At 56.7% G+C, this 24,740-nt stretch overlaps 1 protein-coding gene across 7 annotated transcripts in view; it reads left to right on the top strand.

Moving 5' to 3' along the window:
- PDZD4 (PDZ domain containing 4) overlaps positions 1–23,909 on the top strand; it is a 28,791-nt gene extending 4,882 nt beyond the window's left edge. For 2 of the 7 annotated variants that reach the window (XM_030806462.1, XM_030806464.1), the window contains exons 2-8: positions 17,488–17,741; positions 18,713–18,803; positions 19,242–19,340; positions 19,950–20,012; positions 20,480–20,581; positions 20,879–20,989; positions 21,186–23,909. In XM_030806462.1, the coding sequence (XP_030662322.1) occupies positions 17,488–17,741; positions 18,713–18,803; positions 19,242–19,340; positions 19,950–20,012; positions 20,480–20,581; positions 20,879–20,989; positions 21,186–22,739 (2,274 nt within the window). In that variant the 3' untranslated portion in view covers positions 22,740–23,909. Of the gene's footprint in view, positions 1–17,487; positions 17,742–17,943; positions 18,233–18,712; positions 18,804–19,241; positions 19,341–19,949; positions 20,013–20,479; positions 20,582–20,878; positions 20,990–21,185 lie in introns of those variants that run through there. The other 5 variants (XM_030806465.1, XM_030806468.1, XM_030806466.1 and 2 more) reach the window with 5 other exon arrangements.
- The last annotated feature ends 831 nt before the right edge of the window (positions 23,910–24,740 follow it).

The following is a 24,740-nucleotide window of genomic DNA, read 5'->3' as shown; positions in this document are numbered from 1 at the left end:
CTCCTGGTCTCAAGCAATCCTGCCCGCCTCGGCCTCCCAAAGTGCTGGGATTACCGGTGTAAGCCACCATTCCCGGCCCTTCGATTTCTTTTTCTTGTTAATTTGCGCTGGCTAGAGTCTCTAGTACAATGTCGAATAGAAGTGCCGGTGAATGTCTTTCCCTTGTTCCTCATCTTAAAGGTAAAGAAGCTTCCAGTCTTTCACTAGGGGGTATAAAGTTAGCTGTGGCTTTTTCATAGCTGTTCTTTATCAGGGTAAGGAAGTTCCCATTCTATTCCTAGTGTGTTTTCATCATGAGAGGCGTTGGATTGTGCAGTGCTGCTTCTGTGGCTAGTGAGATGACCACGTGTTTCCTTTATTCCACGGATTTGGGCTGTCACAGGCACTTTCGTGTGTCATGTCGGAACCTCAGCCCCATTCCTATATTCCAATCATGTCCTCCTAGTTTGGAAAATCTGGGACCTCCCCTGAAAATGGCGGATTACTGCGTGTTGAGTTAGGAAAAGGAAGCAGGCTGGTTGCCCAGAATGGAAGGCAGGAAGCAGCATGTCCCCAGCTCGGGAGCCTTTTCTGCAGCCCATGTCCCTCCACTGCCACTGGGCCCCCTTGTCGTATATCTCATCATGGCCCACACTCTGCCGAACTTGTCTCGGCCTTGGCACCCCTTCTCTGACACCATGATGTGCTTGCTAGCATCCGGGCACGCCGGAGATGGTCGGGGGATAAACCCCTGGTGCTTAGGACTGGTCTCCCGCCCATCCTACTCAGGCTTTACAGAGGGAGTGGGTCAGGACCGCCTGTCGTCTCCCCTCCGTCCACATCGAAGGAGGCCAAAGGACACCTGGCCAGCCCTTCTGGTGATCTCCCAGGCATTCTTGCCTAAAGCACCTACATGTGAGCCCCCATGGTGCTGGCAGCCATCCTGGATGCGTGGCATTCAGCAGGTTGACATTGCAGACAGGGCCTCACCCCCTCCCCCAGACTCCCCTTTTTGTTGTTGTTGTTGTTGCTGTTTTTTGAGACAGAGTTTTGCTCTTGTTGCCCAGGCTGGAGTGCAATGGCACGATCTGGGCTCACCAAAACCTCCGCCTCCAGGGTTCAAGCGATTCTCCTGCCTCAGCCTCCCGAGTAGCTGGGATTACAGGCATGCGCCACCACGCCTGGCTAATTTTGTATTTTTAGTAGAGATGGGGTTTCTCCATGTTGGTCAGGCTGGTCTCGAACTCCCGACCTCAGGTGATCCACCCACACCGGCCTCCCAAAGTGCTGGGATTACAGGAGTGAGCCACCACACCTGGCCCCAGGCTCCCCTTTTTATAAGGGGGAGACCATCGCCAACACGTAGGCAACTGCGGGGGAGAGAAAGTACTGCCTGAGTGCAGGAGCCTGGCTGGCAGCCAGTGTCCCTTCTTCAGCGATGTCTTCCTCCAAACTGCTCTCCCACCCACCAAGCAAGGTGGCTTCTCTGGCTCCCTCCTGCTTGCACGGGGGCTTCCTGTGAGCAGGGATTTGGGTCTGACACGGGCACTCTGCCTTCCCGCCTCACCAGCACCAGATGGTGCCAGCACATCCACGCTGGCCTCCACCCTTCCAGGGGGAAGCTGGACTCTCAGTCAACTCAGTGGTTCTGCCGCAGAAGCTGACTGGGGAAGAAGCAGGCTCTGAGAAAGTCCTTGTGGAGTGGAAGAACAGAGGGCCGGACACTGAATTCTGACTGCCATCTTCCGGACCAGGTCATCCTGTTTTGTATCATTGTCCCAAGATTATAGAATGCCCTTTCCCCTCTCACCTCGGGGTTCCTGAGGACTGTCCAGTCTGCTGAAATGAAATTCGATAGTGCCAGAGAGCAGATTCATGGTTGCAGGGATGGGCAGAGGGGCATGAGGACACTTTTGGGGAAGATAGAAATGACCACTGTCCTGACGGTGGTGGCGGTTCCCCAGGTTCATGTATGACATGTGAACACCTGCCCTCTGCACGCTGAAGATGTGCAGGTTACCACCCAGCAACAGACCTCACCAAAGCTTTGGAACAGGAACTGCATGGCCACATGCACGCATCCCGGGGGGAAAGGCGTCCTTCCCTTCAGGGGCCCTGCCAGAGAAGGCAGTGCAGTGTGGAGATAGGAATGGAGGCAGCCGCCAACTGACAGCTGTGTGGCCAGGGGCAAGTCGCTGCATGGCCCACTGGCTCAGTGACTCAGTTTCCTCAACAGTGAAATGGCGGTGAAGAGTGCTTGCCTCCGAAGGCCATTGTGACAAGGAAAACAGATGGCGTGTCCCCCGGGATCTCACTGGGTGGAGGGGGGAGTTGCTGCCCTCAGGCCATTCGGTTGGTCATTAAGAAGTGGAAATTGGCCGGGCGCGGTGGCTCACGCCTGTAATCCCAGCACTTTGGGAGGCCGAGGTGGGTGGATCACGAGGCCAGGAGTTCGAGACCAGCCTGGCCAGCATGGTGAAACCCCGTCTATACTAAAAATACAAAAAATTGACCAGGTGTGGTGGCTCACACCTGTAATCTCAGCACTTTGGGAGGCTGAGGTGGGCGGATCACCTCAGGTCAGGAGTTCGAGACCAGCCTGACCAACATAGAGAAACCCCATCTCTACTAAAAATACAAAATTAGCCGGGCATGGTGGCACATGCCTGTAATCCCAGCTATGCGGGAGGCTGAGGCAGGAGAATTGCTTGAACCCAGGAGGCGGAGGTTGTGGTGAGCTGAGATCACGCCATTGCACTCCAGCTTGGGCTCGAAACTCCGTCTCAAAAAAATATATATATATTAGGCGGGCATCATGCACCTGTAGTCCCAGCTACTCGGGAGGCTGAGGCAGGAGAATTGCTTGAACTCAGCAGGTGGAGGTTGCATGAGTCAAGATCAAGCCACTGCACTCCAGCCTGGGCGACAGAACGAGACCCTGTCTCAAATAAATAAATAAAATAAAAATAAAAATAATGAGAAAGGAAATTACATGGAGAAGGCCTTACCTCTGGGTATGTCGCAGCTAATGCCCAGTGACAGAAGAATGTGCAATATTATTCTGAGAATTTCTCTCAGGAAAGGGACCTCCAAGTTTTGAAGAAGTGCGATGTAGTATAATATTAGTTAGGACAGCCTGGGCAACATGTTGAGACCTTGTCTCTACAAAAAGAAAAAATTGCTCAGGCGTCGTGGCATGCGCCTCTAGTCCCAGCTTCTGGGGAGGCTGAGTGGGAGGATTGCTTGAACCCAGGAGTTGGAGGCTTCTGTGAGCCGTGATTGTACCACTGCACTCTAGCCTGGGCAATGGAGCCAGACTATGTCTGGAAAAAAAAAAACAAGAAAGAAAGAAACAAAAACCAGATGGACAGGGAACAAAGCGGAGGCATATGTGGTCATTTTGCACAGGAGTTGGGCCAGAGGAGGCGAGGCTGAGCAGCCTGGGGCTGGACAAGATGTCCTCCCTTTCAGTGCATTCTGCCTGTCCTCATGGCTGCCTGGAGCATTGAGAATGAAAAACGCTGCAGAGGAAATATTGCTTTGATTGTTGCTAGATGTGAACTGTGCCCTAAGCCAGTCAGGTTAGCCCGAGGTGGGTGGGAGAATGGGTTTAGTTGCTGGGCCACGTGCCTGGAAAGCTGTGAATATGTACCCGAAGGTTGATCTTGATAATGGCTTCAGGAAGTGGTTGGCTTTTCCTGTGCAAGGTGTGGGACACCCCCCTTTCCTGTTTTTTTTTTTTTTTTTTTTTTTGAGACACTCTTGCTCTGTCACCCAGGCTAGAGTGCAGTGTTGTGATCTCGGCTCATTGCAGCCTCTGCCTCCTGGGTTCAAGCAATTCTGCCTCAGCCTCCCGAGTAGCTGGGATTACAGGCACCTGTCACCACACCTGGCTACTTTTTGTATTTTTAGTAGGGACAGGGTTTCACCATGTTGGCCAGGCTGGTCTCACACTCCTGATCTCTAGTGATCCGCCTGCCTCGGCCTCTCAAAATGCTGGGATTACAGGCGTGAGCCACCATGCCCAGCCTCCTTTCTGCTTCTGAGCCAGGACTACGGAGGTGTCTGAGAGGCCACCGCTCTCCCGGAAAGGTGGGGGCCAGGTGGATTGATGAGACTTCAGCAGACCCTGGGCTTCAGGGAGGGAAGGGGAAGTGAGGGGAAAGAAAGATGCTTGCCTCCTGCAGAAGGCCTTTGTTGAGGTCTGCCCTGGTTCCTCCAGGGTGCGCTCTGAGTCAGTACAGCGCCACCGTCCACCCGAAGTCCTTGTTAAAGTGCGCTTTCTGACTGAGCCACCAGCATGGGGCCTGGGATTCTGCACTTCTCACAAGCTCCCAGGTGATGTGGATCACACTGGCTGTGAGTAGCTAGGGCCTTGGGTAGGAACCGGGAATAGATCCATGGTAGCCCCAAACCACATTAACATGGATGGTGAAGGGAGGTGTTGTGTTTTTTTTTTTTTTTTACAAATATAGGGTGAGGCCTCACCCCACACCTATTAAATCAGAACATCCAGGGGTCGTTGCCTACATGGGGGCTTTACAGGACATAACTTGTTCTTCCCTGCCATGTGCAGCTAACTGACCCTCCTTCCCTGTCACTGGCACCCCTACCAGTATACATGTCTCTCATGGACACCCAGACACCCCTTCCGCCCACTAACTGCTCAAAGGCCTTTGAGATGAAGCCCTCCCATGTTTCTCTCTCTTCTGCCCCCAGGCAGAAAGGGTGGGCACAGAGTTATGGAGGCGGGTGGTGTGGCTTGCCCAGGAGGCCACACTTGGGGGCATAGGCAGCCATGCTACTTGCTGGGCCTGTCACCTCTTTGTCCCTGCTAGAATTCTTACACGTTGGTGGAGACATTTTGCAGCCACCAATGCAGTAATTAATTCGGGCAAAAATCATCACTGGATGCCAAAACCATTAGATGTAAGGTTGTTGGGGACAGAATATTCACAAAGTCTCCAAATATTACCCCAAATTACCTGTGAATCAGGAAGGGAAACTGCGTCTTTACAGGGGAGAGATCTGGCAGCCGCCACCTGGACCACGTGATCAAACAGCCTCCCCAACAGTGGGGCAGCCTGACCCTGCCAGCCGCCAGATGCGGGGCTGGGGAGGAGACATACAGCATCTCCTGCAAGGCGCTCTTGTCAAAACGCTCAGCCTGAATCACAGCGCGGGAATGAATCAGGCAAATTCAGACTCTGGCACATTCTATAAGGACTGGTCTCTTGCAAGAAGTCATTCCCATTAAAGTAAATATATTTTTTTTTCTAGATTAGAGAGGAGACATAATAACTAGAGACCTAACAACCGAATGTAATATGTGTGCTTCTTGATTGAATCCTAGATTGTTTGTTTGTTTGTTTTGTTTTTGAGATGGAGTCTTTCTGTGTCACCCAGGCTGGAGTGTGATGGTGTGATGATCTCAGCTCACTTCAACCTCTGCTTCCTGGGTTCAAGCGATTCTCCTGCCTCAGCCTCCCGAGTAGCTGGGACTACAGGCTGCACCACCACGCCCCGCTTTTTATTTTTATTTTTATTTTTATTTTTTTGAGATGGAGTCTTGCTCTGTCACCCAGGCTGGAGTGCAGTGGCACGATCTCGGCTCACTGCAACCTCCTCTGCCTCCCGGGTTCAAGCGATTCTCCTGCCTCAGCCTCCCGAGTAGCTGGGACTACAGGTGCAAGCCACCACGCCCGGCTAATTTTTGTATTTTTAGCAGAGACGGGGTTTCACCATATTGGCCATGCTGGTCTCGAACTCCTGACCTCGTGATCTGCCCGCCTCAGCCTCCCAAAGTGCTGGGATTACAGCATGAGCCATTGTGCCCAGCCTCAAATCCTAGATTTTTTAAAAAAACTATAAGGGTGTTAGCGGAACAGCTGGGGAGATGTGAGGCTGGCCCATTGTATGAGTGCGGAATTCCGTGCTAAGGGTGTTGTGGTTCCACGGAGAGTGGGACTGATGGCATCTTGCTTTCAAATGCTTCTGCACATGTGTGTGTAGAAACCCCGAGAGCAGGTGTGGGGAATCTGCAGATGTTCCCACATGCTTGTGGGCGGACAATTTTCAAAATCCCGAGCTGGGGAAACATGAATGGGGACTTTGCTGGGCCACCGAGTGGGTGAATGCAGTGAGCCTGCGGCTTCTCCTTTCTCCTCTGATGCTCTGCTCGTTGGGAGATCCCCCTGATGCCTGACTTGGCCTGGAAGCTAGAGTCACAACTGCTTCCAAGGTGTCCTGGATACTCCAGATGGCAGAGCTGAGAGCCAGCAGGTAGGTCAGAGCTCGGCCTGGGGCAGAGGATAACTTCCTGTCTCTGTCCTTCCCCAGTCTGTTTCCTACTCTACAGCAGTGGGGTAAGGGGAGTCCGAAGGTGGCAGCCCCCCACCCCCCGTGGCAGCCACAGGGGCCCCTGGAAGTGCTGTGGCTTCACCTCCCATCCCGCGCGTTGCCAGTGAGAGTGAAAGGGGTCGCAGGCACCGTGTGACAAGCACTTGGGATTGCGTGTCTCCCAGGCCACAACTGTTTTCTTAGCCTCTCCGGCCTCTCTTCTCGGCTTCCCAGAGATTCCTGATCAGCAAGAGGGCGTCGCGCCCCACCCGGCTGTGCGCCTGCCACCGCTGGGTGCAGGAGGGTGCCTGGGGCAGGGCCTAGAAACTGCTCAGCCTCCGACGAGGTTGGCGGGGCGGGCGGGCAGGAGTCCTGCCAGTACAGCCACCAGCGTGGCGGAGGAGGGACGAGTGTGGTCCGCCCTGCTCCCGCGGCCGCAGCCGCCCCGCCGCCGTCGCGGCGCGCTCTTTGTCTGAGGCTCCGGACTCAGGGGGCGGGGCGAGCGCGCCTGGGGCCCCGCCCTCTCCGCCTAGGGCGCCCCGCTTCCCGCGTCCCCTAAGGCCCGCCAGTCCCTTGCCCAGCGGGAGATCGCCGCCCCACAGCGACCGCCCGTGGGGCCGACTGGGCGTCATGCCTGCCTCGCCTGCCCCGTGTTGCCCCCTCCCCTGTCCCTGTGTCCCCCTCCCCTGCCCGCATGTCCCCCTCATGCGGGGAAAGCGGTGCCAGCACTTTCCCTGGCCTTGCGAATTGCTCTTCCATCGGTATTCAGCCGCCCCTCTCATGTCCCTGAAAACCCAACCTGTTCCTTCTCTGCAAAAAGCTCCGGAAGGCTGTGTCGATGCAGGTCGAGCTTCCCCACCCGGCCCCCTCCCACCTTTTAGCAAATCCAGAGGTCCCACCTTCGCCCTCCCCTCCCGGGCTCCGATCCAGTGCATTGAGCTGCTCCTGGGCTTCCCTCCCGGGACTTTCTAGTCTCTCTCCCCAACCGGCTCAGTGTCAGGGTGCCCCAGGACTCTCCTTGGGCCTCTCCTGTTCTCGTCTACATTCACTCCCTAGGTGAGCTCCTCCATCTCATGCTTTTGCTTTTTAAATTTTTATTTATTTATTTTTAAATTTTTATTATTTTTGAGACAGGGTCTCAGTCTGTTGCTCAGGCTGGAGTGGAGTGGCACAATCACGGCTCACTGCAGCCTTGACCTCCCAATGCTCAGGTGATCCTCTTGCCTCAGCCCTACTGCCTGCCCCCCTACCTCCTCCACCGCTTGGGGCTACAGGAGCGAGACACCATGCCCAGCTTCGTCTCATGATTTTTTTTTGTTTGAGACGGAGTCTTGCTCTGTTGCCCAGGCTGGAGTACATTGGTGTGATTTGGGCTCACTGCAACCTCCACCTCCCGGGTTCCAGTGGTTCTCCTGCCTCAGCCACCCAAGTAGTTGGGATTACAGGTGCCTGCCACCACGCCCTGCTAATTTTTGTATTTTTCGTAGAGATAGAGTTTTGCCATGTTGGCCGAGCTGGTCTTCAACTCCTGACTTCAAGTGATCCGTCCTTCTTGGCCTCCCAAAGTTCTGGGACTACAGGCTTGAGCCACCGCGCCCGGCTGTCATCTCATGATTTTAAATAAAGAAAAATTCCTAGTTTAATTGAACACCAATGGTCACATGCCACCCAGTTAGCTGACTTGGGCTTGGGCCAGACATATTTGGAGTGGGGCACTGGAGATGTCCACATGCTTCGGGAAGTTCAAGCTAGAGATAAAAACCTTCCATTTCCTGCCCTGGGCCTAATCCCTGAGTCCTTCCTTCCTCGGTCTTCCTCACTGCTGTGAGGATACCCCTGGTCCTTGTGGTCCTGTGTGGCAATTTTATGTTTTCTTGTGGTAAGGTATGCATAACATAACATTCACCACTAGTGACTTTAGTCTGTTCTCAGTGTTGTGCAGCCGTGGCCACTGTCTAGTTCCAGAACAGGTTCATCGCCCCAAAAGGGACCTCATACCCCTCAGCAGTGACTCCCCAGGCCCCACTTCCTCCAGGTCCTGGCAACCATTCGTCTGCTTTCTGTCTGCCTCTTTGCCTTGGCTAGACTGTGCTCATGCAGTCGTGTGTGCCGGTCTTTCATCCTTTTTACGTCGGGATGGGTGTACCATGTTGTGCTCATCCATTCGTCCAGTGGTGGACACGGGTTTTCTCCGAGTCTTGGTTACTATGGATACTCTGCTGTGAGCATTTGAGTATGAGTTTTCTTTGCACGCCTGTTCTCAGTTCTTTGGGGATTGCCGGGTCATATACATAAGCTACACCTAACCTTGTGAGGAGCCACCAGGCTGCTTCCCTGGCTGCACTATTTTACATGCCCAGTAGCAAGGCGTGAGGCTCCAGAGTCCCCGCGTCCTCTCCAATACTCCTTTCGGTGCTTCCTTTCACTGATTCCGGCCCCCTCGTGGTGTGCGGCGGTATCTCACTGTAGTTTGGGTGTGCATTTCCTCTGTGTGTACTGGCCTGTGCTGACACGTCTTTTCCTGCGCTTATTCGATGTCTTCTTCAAGCCCTCACTGTCCCTTGCCCCCAACCCAACAGCGGGTCCTGGCAGCCTACCTCTAAAACCCAAGCTGACTCTGGCCACATCCCACCACCTCTACTGCCACCCCTGGGGTCATGCCACCATCATCTGTGGTCTGGACCACTGCCATTGCCTGCTGGTCTGGCCCCTACAGTCTATTCTCCTGGGAGCTCCCTTCGCTACAAGGAAGGAAGCATGGCTGGTTTCTTGTCATCATTCAGGTCTCAGCTCAAGTGTCACTGACCCAGAGAGGCTGTCCTGACCACTCTACCCACCCAGGCAGCTTTGTCTCTGTTCCCTCCCACCTTCCAACCAAGCCCCTTGGGGAGCGGAACGGGATGGGGGGTGTGTTCTGTATCCGACCACCTCACACCCTCTGCTCCCCATGCAGTCCACCGTCTCTCCCTTCAGCTCCTTGGCACTCCTTTCCTATGGGGCACCCTGTCCAGGGCAGGTGGGGCAGGGCTCCCCCCTCTTCCCCCATCTCCTGTGCTTCCTGGGCCCACCCCGCACCATCTCTAGCCTGCCCGGGAGTCACGTGACCTCGGCCCACAGAATCCCCAGCACACACCCCACCCATAGGCCTAGCCCCAGTCCCGGGGCCCCTGGTGCCCCACTTACCAGGGCCCCTCCCCTGCCTTGCTCACTCCTCAACACCCCTGATGGTTGGAAAGGTCTTCCCATGCCCACCACGACCCCCTCCCACTCATCTGTGGGCGGGAGAGCTTGGTCCCTGCCCCACGTTGCCCCCCTAGCATCCAGGCCCATCACCGAGCCCCCAACAGGCCTGGGAACCCCACTGGTGGGTGGGGACACACCAGCTGGGGGTCTTGCTCACGCCGAGGGGCTGGGGGTGGTGGTCGCTTTCCCAGGGCACCCTGCCTTGGGCTGCAGGCCGCTGGGTGGGCACCGGCTCCCTCGGAAGGCAGCCCAACCCGGGATCCTGCCGGCCCTGGCCGCCACCCTGCCGGCCGGGGCCTGGGGCGATCAGTGCCCCAGCTCCTGTCCTCTTCTGCTCAGATGCTGGGCTGGGAGACCAGGGGCCACAGCTCGGCCACTCAGAGCTCTTTCTGCAAGTCTTAGAGGGACCAGTTGGGGGGTGTGTGCAGAGGGGCTGCGCTGTGGGGAGGGCGCATGGCTCAGTCCTCCGGGCCCGAGGCCCGCCTAGCCTAAGTGACCTCCAGGACCCATGGCCAGGCCCTTCTCCAGCCTTCCAGAAAGAACCAGCTTCCCAGGGTTCCCTGGGGAAGGCCTGGGGCCACCTCCTCTGGAGGGGTGGGGCCTGTGCTTCATTCCTCCTTCCCCAGGTCCCCTTCCAGGCCAGAAGGTCCCCTCCCTGACCTGGAGCTCACAGCCTTGTAATTAAATTGTAAACATCCTTGTAATTAAATTCATGTAATATCCATTATTATTATTACTATTTTAGACTAAATTACTTACAGCACATTGACTGGATCAAAGGCTACCATGAACGTTTTCAAGGGTTTTTATAGTTATTGACAAATTCTTCTCCAGAAAGTTGACCACTTTACACTCTGGGATAAGATTCAGACTAAGTGTGTCTAGAAAGGGTGATGGGGTCGGCTGGGAGGAGGAACTGGGCTTGCAGGGGACCTGGGGCAGTGGGTGCTCTCAGTGTGCAAAGCGGAACTGGGCTGTCCCAAGCAGGGTGTGAGGGCCACTTGGGCCACATTCAGGCAGAGGGGCCCTGCTAAGGCTTGAGTCCCCTGTTCAGAGCAGGGACCATGGTGGAAATTAAGGACTTTCATGTCAACTGTGGTTGAGATTGGAGCTGCAGTCCTAGAGTCAGCCCTCTTGGGCCCATCTTGGCAGCAAATCAGGAAGGAAGTAGATCTGTGTGCTGAAGAGTCGCCATGGGGCACGTCAAGCCCCTGGCTGAGCCGTGGTGTGCTCACAGGCTGCTGCGCTCCCCGGGGCAGCGGAGTGCCAGGGACTTGTATTTTCATCTTTGTGCTCCTCCGCCTCCTCAGTGTGGCGCTCTGAGCACTTTGATTATTTTTTTATTTTTATTTGTTTTGAGACGGAGTCTCGCTCTGTCGCCCAGGCTGGAGTGCAGTGGCGCAATCTCAGCTCACTGCAAGCTCCGCCTCCCGGGTTCACGCCATTCTCCTGCCTCAGCCTCTCCGAGTAGCTGGGACTACAGGCGCCCGCCACCACGCCCGGCTAATTTTTTTGTATTTTTAGTAGAGACGGGGTTTCACTGTGGTCTCGATCTCCTGACCTCGTGATTCGCCTGCCTCGGCCTCCCAAAGTGCTGGGATTACAAGCGTGAGCCACCGCGCCCGGCCGCACTTTGATTATTTGAAAGGAAATGCAAAAATTTGTACAAAATCTATTGTGCTAGCACAGGATGGAGGAGGGGTCTTTGTGAACAGGCTTTGAGGTTTGCTTGGCTCCCAGCTCACTACCCAATCAACACGGTTGACTGCCACAGGGTGGCCTCGCTAAGGTGAAGCATGATGCCCAGCATGTGGTCAGGATGGCACGGGAGCACTGGAGAAGATGAGGGCCGCTGGGAACCTGGGCGAGGGGGGACAAGGGACATTTGAGTGGGCTTCAGGTACGTGAAGTGTTGCAAGATAAAGTGGGTTTCTTCTGGATTGTTCCAAAGGAGGGAGGTTGCTCTCAATGAAGGAAACATTCAATAGTGAGAGTTTTCCGATAATGAGCTCAGTCAACAATCCCCACTCTCCCCATACTAGAAGCAAAGTGGATTTCTTCTGGATTGTTCCAAAGGAGGGAAGTTTGCACTTGATGAAGGAGACTTTTTTTTTGGGGGGGCGGTGGATGGAGTCTCACTCTGTTGCCCAGGCTGGAGTGCAGTGGTGCAATCTCAGCTCACTGCAGCCTCCACCTCCCAGGTTCAAGTGATTCTCCGGCCTCAGCCTCTCAAGTAGCTGAGATTACAGGTGTGCACCACCATGTCCGGCTAATTTTTGTATTTTTAGTTGAGACGGGGTTTCACTGTGTTGGCCAGGCTGGTCTCGAACTCCTGATCTCAGGTGATTTGCCTGCCTTGGCCTCCCAAAGTGCTGGGATTACAGGCGTGAGCCTCCGTGCTGGGCAATTTTTGTATTTTTAGTAGAGTCCGAGTACATCGGACCCAGGGGCTGGGTCATGCCTGTAATCCCAACACTTTGGGAGGACTAAGCAGATGGCTTGAGCCCAGGAGATCGAGACTAGCCTGGGCAACATGGTGAAACCCCGTCTCTTATTATTTTTTAAAAGGTAGATCAGATAAATTTCAGGTCCTTAATATATATTCAACAAATTACGGAAATATATAAAATTTTAATTCAGCCAAGAAACATATTAAACTTTTATCTTCAGCAAACTGTTAGGAGTTGGGATGGAAGTAGAACTCAGGGTGAAGCCCTCTTGGGGTTTGTAGTCTAATGAAAGGGAGGTAATTAGACAATCAGACATAAAAGGCTGAGCTCCGGCCTGGGTACCCTGAGGCCTCCTGGACTTGCTGTAGCATCTGGAGAAGTAAGGGGCATCATCTCGCCTTGTCACTTAGCACCAGCACTGCCACCCAGCCTTGATGTGGGCCCTGTTGGCCTGAGCATTTTTCCTTGAAGAAGGTATTAAAGGCAGATTGAAGCCGGCTGTGCCCACCCATCCCCTATGCCCTTCATCAGCTTGCCTCTCTGCTGTGTTTTCCACCAAGTACATACTGTGAATAAGCATGTGCGCCTCCATTAACCGCACATACCGAACACCAGGAATTGTTTGTTCCACCGCTGGCAGACCTTTGGGCTGTCCCTGGTGTTTGGCCACTGTGGCCTTCATGCCCACATCCTCCTGGTCCTCCTGGTGGTGGTTCTGAAGGGCATCTCCTCTCATCTCATGGCTCCAAGTGCTTGCTAGTGGGTCCCCTTCGCCCTGAGCACCTGTTGATATCCTTTGCCCATGTTCTTCTTGAGTTGTTTGTGTCTGTGTTTTCTTGTTGTTTTGTAGGAATTCTTTGCATATTCTGGAAAACCCATTATGAGGTCCATGCATTGTAAGGCTCTCCTCTGAGCCCGTCTTTTTACTGTGTTTAGGGTGTCTTTTGTCGTCTAGAAGTTTTACATCTCTTCCATTATTGCTTCCCCATTTGAAATATTGAGAATTTTATCTCTATCCCACACCATAAAGATATTGTTCTCTTGTTTTGCTTTGTCCCTGTAGGTCTTTGATCCAGTTGGAATTGCTTGGCCAGGGCTTGGACTAGGTCTTCTGTCTTGGTGGGGCAAGCTCCCAGGGTGTGGAAACGTTTGCAGGTGGGGCAGGAGGGAGAGTCTGGCGGGAAGCAACCTGGGGTTGGCCATGTTGAGTGTTTGTGCCTTTTAGAGACTGGAGTGGTTCAGTAGGCAATCCGAGGGTTGGGGCATTACAGGGGTGGCTTTACCAGTGTGCTACCTCACCATGGTTGGGGGTGGGGCGGGGGGGCAGGGCTCTGAGCAGGACTGGAAGAGCTGCTGTCATCAGGAGGGCCACAGTGTGGCTCCTTACCATGTGCCTGGCCCTATACCTCTTTGCTTATGGCCCCATATTTTCCCACCTTGTTAGTAGCCCTTAGCCCTTCCCCAGAGGGGAGCTCATTTCTTCTTTCGGGGTCCAGCATGACCTGATGAGGAGAGAGAGAGAGAGAGAGAGAGAGAAGGCTTCAGGAGCCCGTGGCTTCCACCCAAAGACCTGCCTGGCTGTCACAGGCGATCACTCTGATTGCTGCTGATCCGAGGTGCTGAGGCTGTGCCCGCGCCCATCCCCCTCTTGACATCCCAGCCTCCACTGGCCTGCCCAGCAAGCCCTCCTCAGTTTCCATAGCAACACTGCTGCTTGGTAATGATTCCGGGTAGAAAGGCATTCCTGCGTTCTCTGTCATCTCTGTCACCTGAGCATCCCACTGCCTGCTTGCTGTTCTGCCCCGGGAGTTCAGGAAGAAACCCTGAGGACAGCTCCGAGCCCTTCCGCTTGTGTGTTGGCTTCTCCTCAAGGGCAGTGGTAAGCTGGTAAATGTTCCCAGACAAAAAGCCCTGATTTGGAGCATTTGCCGATTTCCCTGGTGTAAATGCTGCCACTATAGCCGATTTCAAGCCACCACTGCGATGTCACTGAACTTGGAGTTGGGGGAATGCACACACCATCACAGAGTATTCCCATCTCCCACGCCAGATGTGAATAACCCCAAGAGCACAGATGACAGAAAAGTGTAGTAAGATAATTAGACAGTGATGTGTTCCGAGGATTTATTGCCTTTGTTGTTAATATCATTCAGTTACCTGTACATTTCTACAGTTAAAATATCAATAATCGCTGTGTTTGACAACTGGCTTCCAAATTTCCCAGCTTCAGTTGGCTCTAGCCACTGCTGCTGAGAGTGTTGAGGCCATTCCATCATGTCCCTTTGTCTACAGCCTTCCCGAACCCACACTCCACTGCCGCCCACCCTCTTCCATCCTGCCTTTCTAACTGCAGCCTCTCCACCAAGCACAGCATGCCCTGTCCCGACTGACATTCTTATGGTCTTCCAACAAATACCTTCTTGGCTGAAAGCTGTTTCCTTTATAGTATTTGATCCAGAAATTCCACCTCAAGAAATTTTCTCCACCTTGACAACCACTGGTTACACACAAGATTTAAGTATGAAAAATGTACAAAATGGACCCCAAAATGTGTCTTTGCCACATTCTTTATAATAAAAAATCAAAGCCACCCTTACTGATGTGATGATGAACACGATGGTCCACTGGTGTGTTGGTGTGGATGGACCTTAAGGGGCCTGCAGCTGCAAAATGGCACACACAGAAAACAGACTGGAAGGAAACAGGCCACATGGCGAGGTGCGGTGGCTCATGCCTATAATCCCAGCACTTTGGGAGGCTGAGGCAGGAGGATTACTTGAGGTCAGGAGTTCGAGACCATCCTGGCCAATATAGTGAAACCCCATCTCTACTAAAAACACAAAAATTATCCAGGTGTGGTGGTGGGTGCCTGTAATCCTAGCTATTGGGGAGGCTGAGGCAGGAGAATCACTTGAACCCAGGAGGCAGAGGTTGCAGTGAGCCCAGATTGTGCCACTGCACTCCAGCCTGGATGACAGAGCAAGACTCTGTCTAAAAAAAAAAAAAAAAATAGGTGGGTGTGGTGGCAACACCTGTAGTCCCAGCTACTTGGGAGGCTGAGGCAAGAGAACTGCTTGAGCCCGGGAGGTGGAGGTTGCAGTGAGCCAAGATCGTGCCACTGCACCCCAGCCTGGGCAACAGAGCAAGACTCCATCTCAACAACAAAAAAAGCCCCCCCAAAACAAAAAATGAACCTGTGTTTCTTTTATAATTGGACAAAACTGATTTTGACAAAAAGCTCTTTTCAGAATATGAAAATTTCGGGGAGAAGCGAGACATAGAAAACTTCAAGATTATCTACAAGGACATAGTTAAACAGAAAACAGGTAATGCAGGAGCCGCTGCTCAGGTTCCAAGGACAAGCTGGGCTCTCACGAGACAGCTGTCTTCCCGAAGGGACTCCTACGGCTGCGCTTCTGCCGTATTGCAGGCACTAAGACGAGATTTTGCCGTCGGAATTGACATCTCTGTGAGAAACCCGGGGAGGGAGGTGCTGCTGTGAGAACGCAGGACAGAGAGTTCTTGTAAACTTGCTAATATTTGCACAACTCGGAAAAGCAGAGGGCTCTATGCAGGCGCAGCCACCTGCACCCACGCCCAGGGCCCTTCTGCCCTCTCATCTGGCACAAGCTCCCGGACTGCTCCATCCCTAGGAGGACTCTGGGTCTCCTTGCCCTGCCCTCTCTGTGCTGACTGGGGGCTTTGCCTCCAACTGCAAACCAGCCTCCCTGGGTCTTTTCTTGGCCCTGTTCCCTTTGCCTGATGGAGGCCAGGTGTCCCCTGCTCCAGAAGCCTTCCCCGCCTCCTGCCGAGGCATGCATGGCCAGCCGTGTGCTCCCTTAGCTGTGGGTAAGGTCTGTCCCCACGCTCACTCACGGGGCATAGCCATTTGGGAATAATGCCAGTGTGTAGCCCCCCTCAGCCCAGAACAGCCCTTCCACAAGCCGCTGAGCCCATGAGGAGACCCTGCACGCCTGCCTCGAGAGCTGCCTCCTCCTAGAAGTGCTTCCTGCTGACTCTTGCTGGCCCCATGGCACATGCCCTGAATTCTGGTGGAGTCTGTTCAGTCCTTCTTGGTCCTTAGTCATTCGTCCCTTCTCTACTTGCCTCCCTTCCCCAAGGAGGACTTGAAGGTCGCAGCATACTGTCCCAGGGTGCTGCGGAAGCAGCCTTCGACCTTGTGGGCACTCCTTGCCCCACCACCTGCGCTGTGCGTAATGGGCTTCCTTCTGCTACCCTTCATTGTCCTTCCTTCACCCCTATAGCATCCCGCAGAGCTGCTCAGGTCCTACTTCCGCCTTGGGCCCTGGCCCGCGATGGCCTCCTCCTCCCCGACCCCCCCTTCTGGCCACCGGGCAGCCTGTCCTGGCTCATGACCTTTGACTCAGTGCCGCAACCTTGCTGAGCTTGCTGACGTGGTTTCCTCATCTGCAATAATGGCATCTCCCTCAAGGTTGTTGGGGGGTTAGGATTTTGTGGGGACCCACATCAGGGGTCTTTCCCAGAATGTAGCACATGGCACGTGCCCAAAAAACAGTGGTGGCATTTTTTTTTTTCTTTGAGACGGAGTCTCGCTCTGTCGCCCAGGCTGGAGTGCAGTGGCGTGATCTCGGCTCACTGCAAGCTCCCCCTCCCGGGTTCACGCCATTCTCCTGCCTCAGCCTCCCGAGTAGCTGGGACTACAGGCACCCGCCACCACGCCCGGCTACTTTTTTTGTATTTTTAGTAGAGACGGGGTTTCACCGTGTTAGCCAGGATGGTCTCGATCTCCTGACTTCGTGATCTGCCCGTCTTGGCACCTCTTTTAGGCTACTTTGCAGTTCCAGGGGGCTTCTTGTATATCAAGGCCTTTTCTCTTGGGCAAGTCAGTTATCACTGTGAGGACACAACACCGTATCTTTAGGCATCTTCCTACTTGTCCCCCAAGCTGACCCTGGCCCTCCCTAGTGAGTAGACATTTGTTGAGAGACTAGCTCATCTGAAGAGTCAAGGTCATCCTCTTGCTTGATGTTGAATGAGCACAACACAGATGCTCGCTGAGTGTTGGCTGTTACAGTCCAGTCATTGCCAAGGAATTCAATGGGATCTTCATGCTGGCTCTGGCCTCAGTGCCGCCCTAGAAAGAAGTGGGTCCGGATGGGGAGAGGCCAGGAGAGCTCAAGCAGAGTCTGGAGGATGTTGTAGGGCGGTATCACAGCCTCCAGACTCAGTGCACAGAGGCTGGGTCCCCCAGCCCTTGGTGTGACTTGGTGATCCCCAGCTGGCCTTCAGTGGGATGAAGGCTGAGCAGTGGGGCTTCCCTGGGAACAGGGGCACCAAAGGTAGCCAGGGCTGCAGGCAGAGAGCAGATTCCTTGCTTGCGTGGATTGGGGTGCTGGTTGCCAGCCCAGGTCCTGCCAGCTAGGGCCTCAGCTTTGACCTCAGAGGGGACGAGCAGGCCTTTGAGGGTTCTTACGGAGGCATGTCTCTGCCGCAGGTGAACGGGAAGGAGCTCTCCAAGCTGTCTCAGGAGCAAACTCTGCAGGCCCTGCGCTCCTCCAAGGAGCCCCTGGTGATCCAGGTGCTGAGACGCAGCCCCCGCCTCCGGGGGGACAGCTCCTGTCACGACCTGCAGCTGGTGGACAGTGGCACTCAGACCGACATCACCTTCGAGCATATCATGGCGCTGGGCAAGCTGCGTCCGCCCACCCCGCCCATGGTCATCCTGGAGCCGTACGTCCTCTCTGAGCTGTGAGTCGCCCTCAGGAGGGCCCCGGGCCCTGCCTCCAGAGAGGGCAGGCCACCTGGGGCGGCCATCTGCACACCACCCTCTCGGGCAGGAAGCAGGCCCCTCGGCCTCCAGAGCTGACCGTGGTACCCAAGGGCTCCAAAACCTCCAGGCCTCTAGCCTTGGGCCGGGCTCCAGCAGGCGCCCCGTTGTATCTACCCCCAGGGCCGAGGGAGGACCCTCCTGTCCGGGACGTCGCTGCCGGAAGTGCCAGGGTTGAGGGCCTCAGCTCCTCCTCCTCCATCCTCTCTCCTCTGCTGCCTCACAAGCATCACTCCTTGAATCTTCTTGCATCCCTTGTCTGTCTCATTCCTCTACCTGCTCTGAATTTCCTCCATCTCTTCAGCTTCTTTCTTTGGCCCGACCGGAAGAAGGGCCTTTCATCCAGGCCTGGTGGCTCATGACCGCGTGAGCGCTGCCTCATTCTGCTAATCTTAGCCCGGGCTACGGGGAGGTAGGCCACAGGGCCATGAGCAGCCAACCTTAGTTTTGGGGCCAGGAGGGCAGCCCCTGGAGGTAGGGTGGGCCCCCCTCTGCTCTGCAGAAGTCCTCCGGGGCCTGGATAACTCCTGGGGGCGTTGCATGAGTGGGGCCAGTGCTGGGCGGGCGGGTGGGCACCCGGAGATTGGAGAAGTTGGTCCCTGCCAGCTGGCGTGGTTGGAGGAGTCTGGTCTGGGGGACGGGAATGCTATAGGCATGCGCAGGTCCTCTGCGTGGATGCTGCACACTCAGGTGCGAGAAGTGTCCCCGGTCTTTGCATGGCTGCATGTTGCCCAGGAAGGGGCTCTGCAGGAGGCAGCTGGGCCACCCACCCTTGAGAGCACAAGCAGAGCAGGTCTCCGTGCCAGGCACGCTGGGATCAGCCTGCCTGGGAGCTGGGGCTGAGATGTGAGAGGATGGCCAGCTGGTCTGACCCCCACCTTCTCCTGGGCAGCCCCCCAATCAGCCATGAGTATTATGACCCGGCGGAGTTTATGGAGGGCGGCCCGCAGGAGGCAGACCGCTTGGATGAGCTGGAGTATGAGGTGAGCCGGGTGGCCAGGCCAGGGCCCGCAGCCAGCTGCGGGAGCCGCCCCGACGCCTGTGTGCCTTCCTGCCCAGGCCCAACCCCGTGGCCCTCCTGGCACGCGTCTGGCTGAGTCAGGGAGGGTGCGGGTGAGGTTACGTGTTCCGTCCATGTCGATGAGTCCACGTCCCATGCACGTCTGTCTTCTGTGTCCTGTGCCTGTGTGTGCCTCGTGCATTTCCTGGGAGGGAGACCACTGAGTACATGCGCCACGTGGGATGGTAAGAGAGACCCTCAAAGCGGAGGCTGGAAACTGAGCTCAGGGGGCTCCAGAGGAAGCTGAGGGGCTGCGGGCTGAGGGGCTGCAGGCTGAGGGGCTGGGCTGTGTTGCCTGCTCCCTCACTCACGCATTTCTGGGGCTTTCTACCTCTGCTTCCTCCCGGACCCCTCGTGGCAGGAGGTGGAGCTGTATAAAAGCAGCCACCGGGACAAGCTGGGCCTGATGGTTTGCTACCGCACGGACGACGAGGAGGACCTGGGCATTTATGTCGGAGAGGTATGCAGACGGGTATGCCCCAGCCCCGAGGCCCTTCCACGTGGCCTGCCTGTGGCTCAGAGGCTGCCCGTAAGGTCCCAGCTACCAGAGACAGGGCACCACAGCTAGGGTGCTGCGTGGTGAGGCGGTGATGGTTGATGGCTTCAGCCACTGTCCAGTGAGGTAGTCATCCGCAGAAAGAGGCCTGTGCCTGGGTGGGACAGCAGATGGGCCTGAGAACTAGCAACAGGGTTGCTGTCTAGCCTTCTCCCGAACCCGTCTTGGGCAAATGTCTGTGTATCCCCAGGAGGGGGATGGCCCCTCGCACCCCTCCCTACTAGTAGCATCCCACTAAAGCCACCCTTCCAGATGGACAATGTCCTACTTCCCACCAACGCCCAGGGCTGACCAAAAGCACAGGCTTCCGTGCAGAAGAGCCTAGGAGTGCCAGGGGCAGGGGCGGGGAGAGGTGACTACTCCACAGCCTCTGCCCCTGCTTCCTGGGGCTCGGAGCTGGAAGGGGAGCCAGAGAGCCTTTAGCTTGCTTTGGGGGCCCCTGAGGTGAGCCTGCCCCCTTCTACTGAAAGGGCATGTTAGGCACCAAGTCCCCAAGATGCGTGTGTCCTGCAGGTAAATCCCAACAGCATTGCAGCCAAAGACGGCCGGATCCGTGAGGGAGACCGCATCATCCAGGTGAGCACTTGTAGGCTGCAGACCTGGCCCGAGGCCCCACTGTGCTCGTCGGCCCACAGCCACCTCTCTTTAGCCAGTCCCTAGCTCTCTCCCACTAAGAGCTAACCCTGAGGCCCAGCAGGCTGCTGTGTCCTAAACCCGGGCTGAGTGTCATCTGTCTCCTGCCCACTCACCCCAGTGGCTCCCGTGTGCCTATGGGATCTGCTGGCATCCAGGGCCCCTGCTGCTCTGAAACCTCCTGGCCCCTCTCCCTCTGCCCCACTCCATGCTGTCCTGAGCACACATTTGCTCTTGCAAGAGCCACGCCGCCCTCTCCCTGGTACCTTCCACTTAGTTACATCCTCCCAGAGCTCAAGCCCCAGCCTAGCCGAGCCGAGCCCAGAGTGCTTGGGCTCCCTGCACTCGCCCAGGGTCCGCCCCAGGGCCAGCCCTAGCATCCTTGTTGATTGTATCCTGGCCTGCCTCAGATTAACGGTGTAGACGTCCAGAACCGGGAAGAGGCGGTGGCCATCCTGAGCCAGGAAGAGAACACCAACATCTCCCTGCTGGTGGCCCGACCTGAGAGCCAGGTGTGTATGCCTGGCAGGGCGACCCGGGGCCACGACATCGGGCTTTCTGTCTTGGAAGCTGCTGGCCGTGACTAGGGCACAGATGTGCCAACAACCTGGAGTTGATGGAGGGCGGGTGGGCAGGGGTCTCTCAGGGCCCGTTTCCCCTCCTGGCCTCTGAAGGCTGAGTGGGTTGGGACCCTGCCCCCAGGTTGTTGAACTTCACTGAAACAAGCCAAGTGTGGGGCCCAGAGCAGACAAGAAGGGTATATGGGGAGGTCCTTGAAGCTGTGGGGACACCAGGGCCTGTCTCCACAGCTGGCGAAAAGGTGGAAGGACAGTGACCGGGATGACTTTCTGGATGACTTTGGCTCTGAGAATGAGGGGGAGCTGCGTGCTCGTAAACTGAAATCACCCCCTGCCCAGCAGGTGAGGAAGGAAAAGGGCGCTGGTGGGGAGGGCGAGGAGGAGAGAACTGGGTGGAAGGCGCTGAGGCTGTGCAGGGTCTCCCAATGCTTGGCAGGGAAATGAACCAGGCCTGAAGCCCCTTCCAATCCTTCTGTGACATCCCGTGACATCCCTGTCCGTGGGACCTAACTGAGCAGTACTTACCTTTCTGCTCTAGCTCGGAAACGAAGAGGAGAAGGGGGCTCCCGATGCCGGGCCAGGCCTGAGCAACAGCCAGGAGCTGGACAGCGGGGTGGGCCGGACTGACGAGAGCACCCGGAACGAAGAGAGCTCTGAGCACGACCTGCTGGGGGACGAACCCCCGAGCTCCACCAACACCCCGGGAAGCCTGCGCAAGTTTGGCCTGCAAGGGGACGCCCTGCAGAGCCGGGACTTCCATTTCAGCATGGACTCTCTGCTGGCCGAGGGGGCGGGGCTGGGAGGGGGCGACGTCCCGGGCCTCACGGATGAGGAGTATGAGCGCTACCGTGAGCTCCTGGAGATCAAGTGCCACCTGGAGAACGGCAACCAGCTGGGCCTCCTCTTTCCCCGGGCCTCCGGAGGCAACAGCGCCCTGGACGTCAACCGCAACGAGAGCCTGGGCCACGAGATGGCCATGCTGGAGGAGGAGCTAAGGCACCTGGAATTCAAGTGCCGCAACATCCTGCGGGCGCAGAAGATGCAGCAGCTGCGCGAGCGCTGCATGAAGGCCTGGCTGCTGGAGGAGGAGAGCCTCTACGACCTGGCGGCCAGCGAGCCCAAGAAGCACGAGCTGTCCGACATCTCCGAGCTGCCCGAGAAGTCGGACAAGGACAGCACCAGCGCCTACAACACTGGGGAGAGCTGCCGCAGCACCCCGCTGCTTGTGGAGCCTCTGCCCGAGAGCCCCCTGCGGCGAGCCATGGCCGGCAACTCCAACTTGAACCGGACCCCTCCCGGCCCCCCTGTTGCCACCCCCGCCAAGGCAGCTCCTCCACCGGGGAGCCCCGCCAAGTTCCGGTCCCTCTCCCGGGATCCTGAGGCCGGCCGGAGGCAGCACGCGGATGAGCGCGGCCGCCGCAACCCCAAGACCGGGTTGACCCTGGAGCGTGTGGGCCCTGAAGGCAGCCCTTACCTCTCGCGGCGCCACCGCGGCCAGGGCCAGGAGGGCGAGCACTACCACAGCTGCGTGCAGCTGGCTCCGACGCGAGGCCTGGAGGAGCTGGGCCACGGCCCCCTGAGCTTGGCCGGCGGCCCTCGGGTGGGCGGGGTGGCGGCCGCCGCCGCGGCCGCTGAAGCACCGCGCATGGAGTGGAAGGTGAAGGTGCGCAGCGACGGAACCCGCTACGTGGCCAAGCGGCCCGTGCGAGATCGGCTGCTGAAAGCCCGTGCCCTGAAGATCCGGGAGGAGCGCAGCGGTATGACGACCGACGACGACGCGGTGAGCGAGATGAAGATGGGCCGCTACTGGAGCAAGGAGGAGCGGAAGCAGCACCTGATCCGGGCCCGCGAGCAGAGGAAGCGGCGCGAGTTCATGATGCAGAGCCGGCTGGAGTGCCTGCGGGAGCAGCAGAATGGCGACAGCAAGCCCGAGCTCAACATCATTGCCCTGAGCCACCGCAAAACCATGAAGAAGCGGAACAAGAAGATCCTGGACAACTGGATCACCATCCAGGAGATGCTGGCCCACGGCGCGCGCTCCGCCGATGGCAAGCGGGTCTACAACCCTCTCCTCTCAGTCACCACCGTGTGAGCTGCCCGGGCAGGTACACGGCCCAGGCCCAGGGAGCCCTCTGGGGCCCTGGCCCTCACTCTCCTATATAGTGTGTGTGTGTGTGTGTGTGTGCGCGCGCGCGCACGCACACACCTCCCCGTCTGGGCGTGCGCACAGGGCTTTGTTAGCAGAGAGAAGCCCCTGAGGAGAAGGGACGCTTTTCTTCCTTCTGCCCAAGTAAAGTGACCATGCCAGTGGCCAGCATTGGGGGCACACCTGTAATGGGCACCCCGTCGGCTGTGCGTGTCCATTCCCCATCCCCCATGCTCTTGCGTGTGCTTGCACGTGCACGCACACACACACCCCAGTGCTCTCTCCACCCGACCCGTGTACTTGCAGACAGGAAAGTTGAGCTGAAAGGAGCACAAGAGTGTCCAGCTTCGCTGCTGAGCGCGGCCTCTACCCGCTGCTGCGCACTGCAGTTATTTGTAGACAAAGGCACCCCTGATTTTTGTGGTTTTTCTCCCTTTCTGTGCTTGCCAATAGTTGTTTTGTTTTGTGGACCTGCCCTGGGGGCTGGCAGCTCCTTCAGGCAGCCTGGCAGAGGTGGAACTCCCCCCTCCACTGATGGCTGGGAAGGGAGTTGGGGAGGAAGAGCGGGAGGGAGGGCTGGGGATGGATGGGAGGGAAGGGGAGGGAAAGGTGGGAGGAATGGGAAGCAGCTGTTCTGGTGGCTTCCACTCTGAGGTGTGGGAACGGGGAGCCTCTGGGGGGCACCTGTTTCCCCAGTGACTCAGAGCAAGACTGCAGGAACCGAGGGGTCCTGCAGGGTGTCCACCAAGAAGTCACAGAGCCCGTTCTGCACCCCACACCATCTGGAGCAGGGGCTTCTCTTCTGAGTGAACTGAGGAAGGTGCTTAGATGGTGAGGGGTCTAGAAGCCAAGCCCCATGAGCAGCAGTGGAAGACCCCGGGCCATGCGGCCTGGAGAGGACTTGGTGGCAATCCACAACCTGGACCCCAGTGAGAGGTGGTGGGCTGACTGGGAAGGAGAGGCCCCCAACCTCCTCAGGATTTGCACGTGTGAACTAGGCTGCCTGTGGGGTGCCCCTTAGGCTTGGAGAGCCCCCGATTGGAGGCAGACAGGCTGCACCACCCCTTCCCCCCTGCATCTCAAGAATAAAGCAAGCTGCCTTTGTACTTGGTTGAATCATGGCCTCCCTGTGTTCATTCTTATTGGGCTGGGGAAAGAGTTGTCAGTTTGGGGTGGGAGAAGGAAGAGGGGGGCAGGGTTAGGGTCAACTGAAAGCCACACTGCAGCCCTTGGATGTCAGGAGCAGTGACTGTGACCTCCCATGGGCAATTGTGTGGCACTCCAGGAGGAGATATACCAGAGTCAAATGAGTAATTTCAGAGGTGTCAGTCACAGGATGGTGACAAGATACAGAAGGCTGGCAGAAGCCTGACTTCAGACTAGCCTCCAGGCAAGGGCCACGGTCATCTCCATGGACCAAACTGTAGGTGGGGCCCGCTGCTGGCACATGCCACAGACAAGTGGGTTCCAGCCCTATCCCGCCCAGCAGGGCCTGATGCCGTCCACTCTGGAAGGTGGAAGCTGCCCTCCCCATTTGGTGATCCTACAGTGCCTAGCAAGGTGCTCAGTTTGCAGAAGGCACCCAGTGGATGTCTTGGCCAGATAGATGAATACCCACGTCGTTTCCAGGGCCCTTCCATCCTGGGAGCTCTCAGCAAACCTTCGGGCTCTGTCAAGTGCTAGGAGCCATGCTCAATACTGGGCAGGGTCAGGGCCTCAAAGACAACTCCGCAGACAACATGGGCACAGCCTATCATGGGAGTGGCACCCCCTGGAGTGGGCAGTGCTGCCATGAAGGAGCGGAAGTGGTCAAGGAGGCATTCAAATTCTCCAGAAAGAAGACAATATAGGCCAGGTGCGGTGGCTCACGCCTGTAATCCCAGCACTTTGGGAGGCCGAGGTGGGTGGATCACATGAGGTCGGGAGTTCGAGACCAGCCTGGCCAAC

Source organism: Nomascus leucogenys, chromosome X (genome assembly GCF_006542625.1).
Source record: "Nomascus leucogenys isolate Asia chromosome X, Asia_NLE_v1, whole genome shotgun sequence".
NCBI lineage: Eukaryota > Metazoa > Chordata > Mammalia > Primates > Hylobatidae > Nomascus > Nomascus leucogenys.
This window is presented reverse-complemented; position numbering and strand designations above follow the sequence as displayed.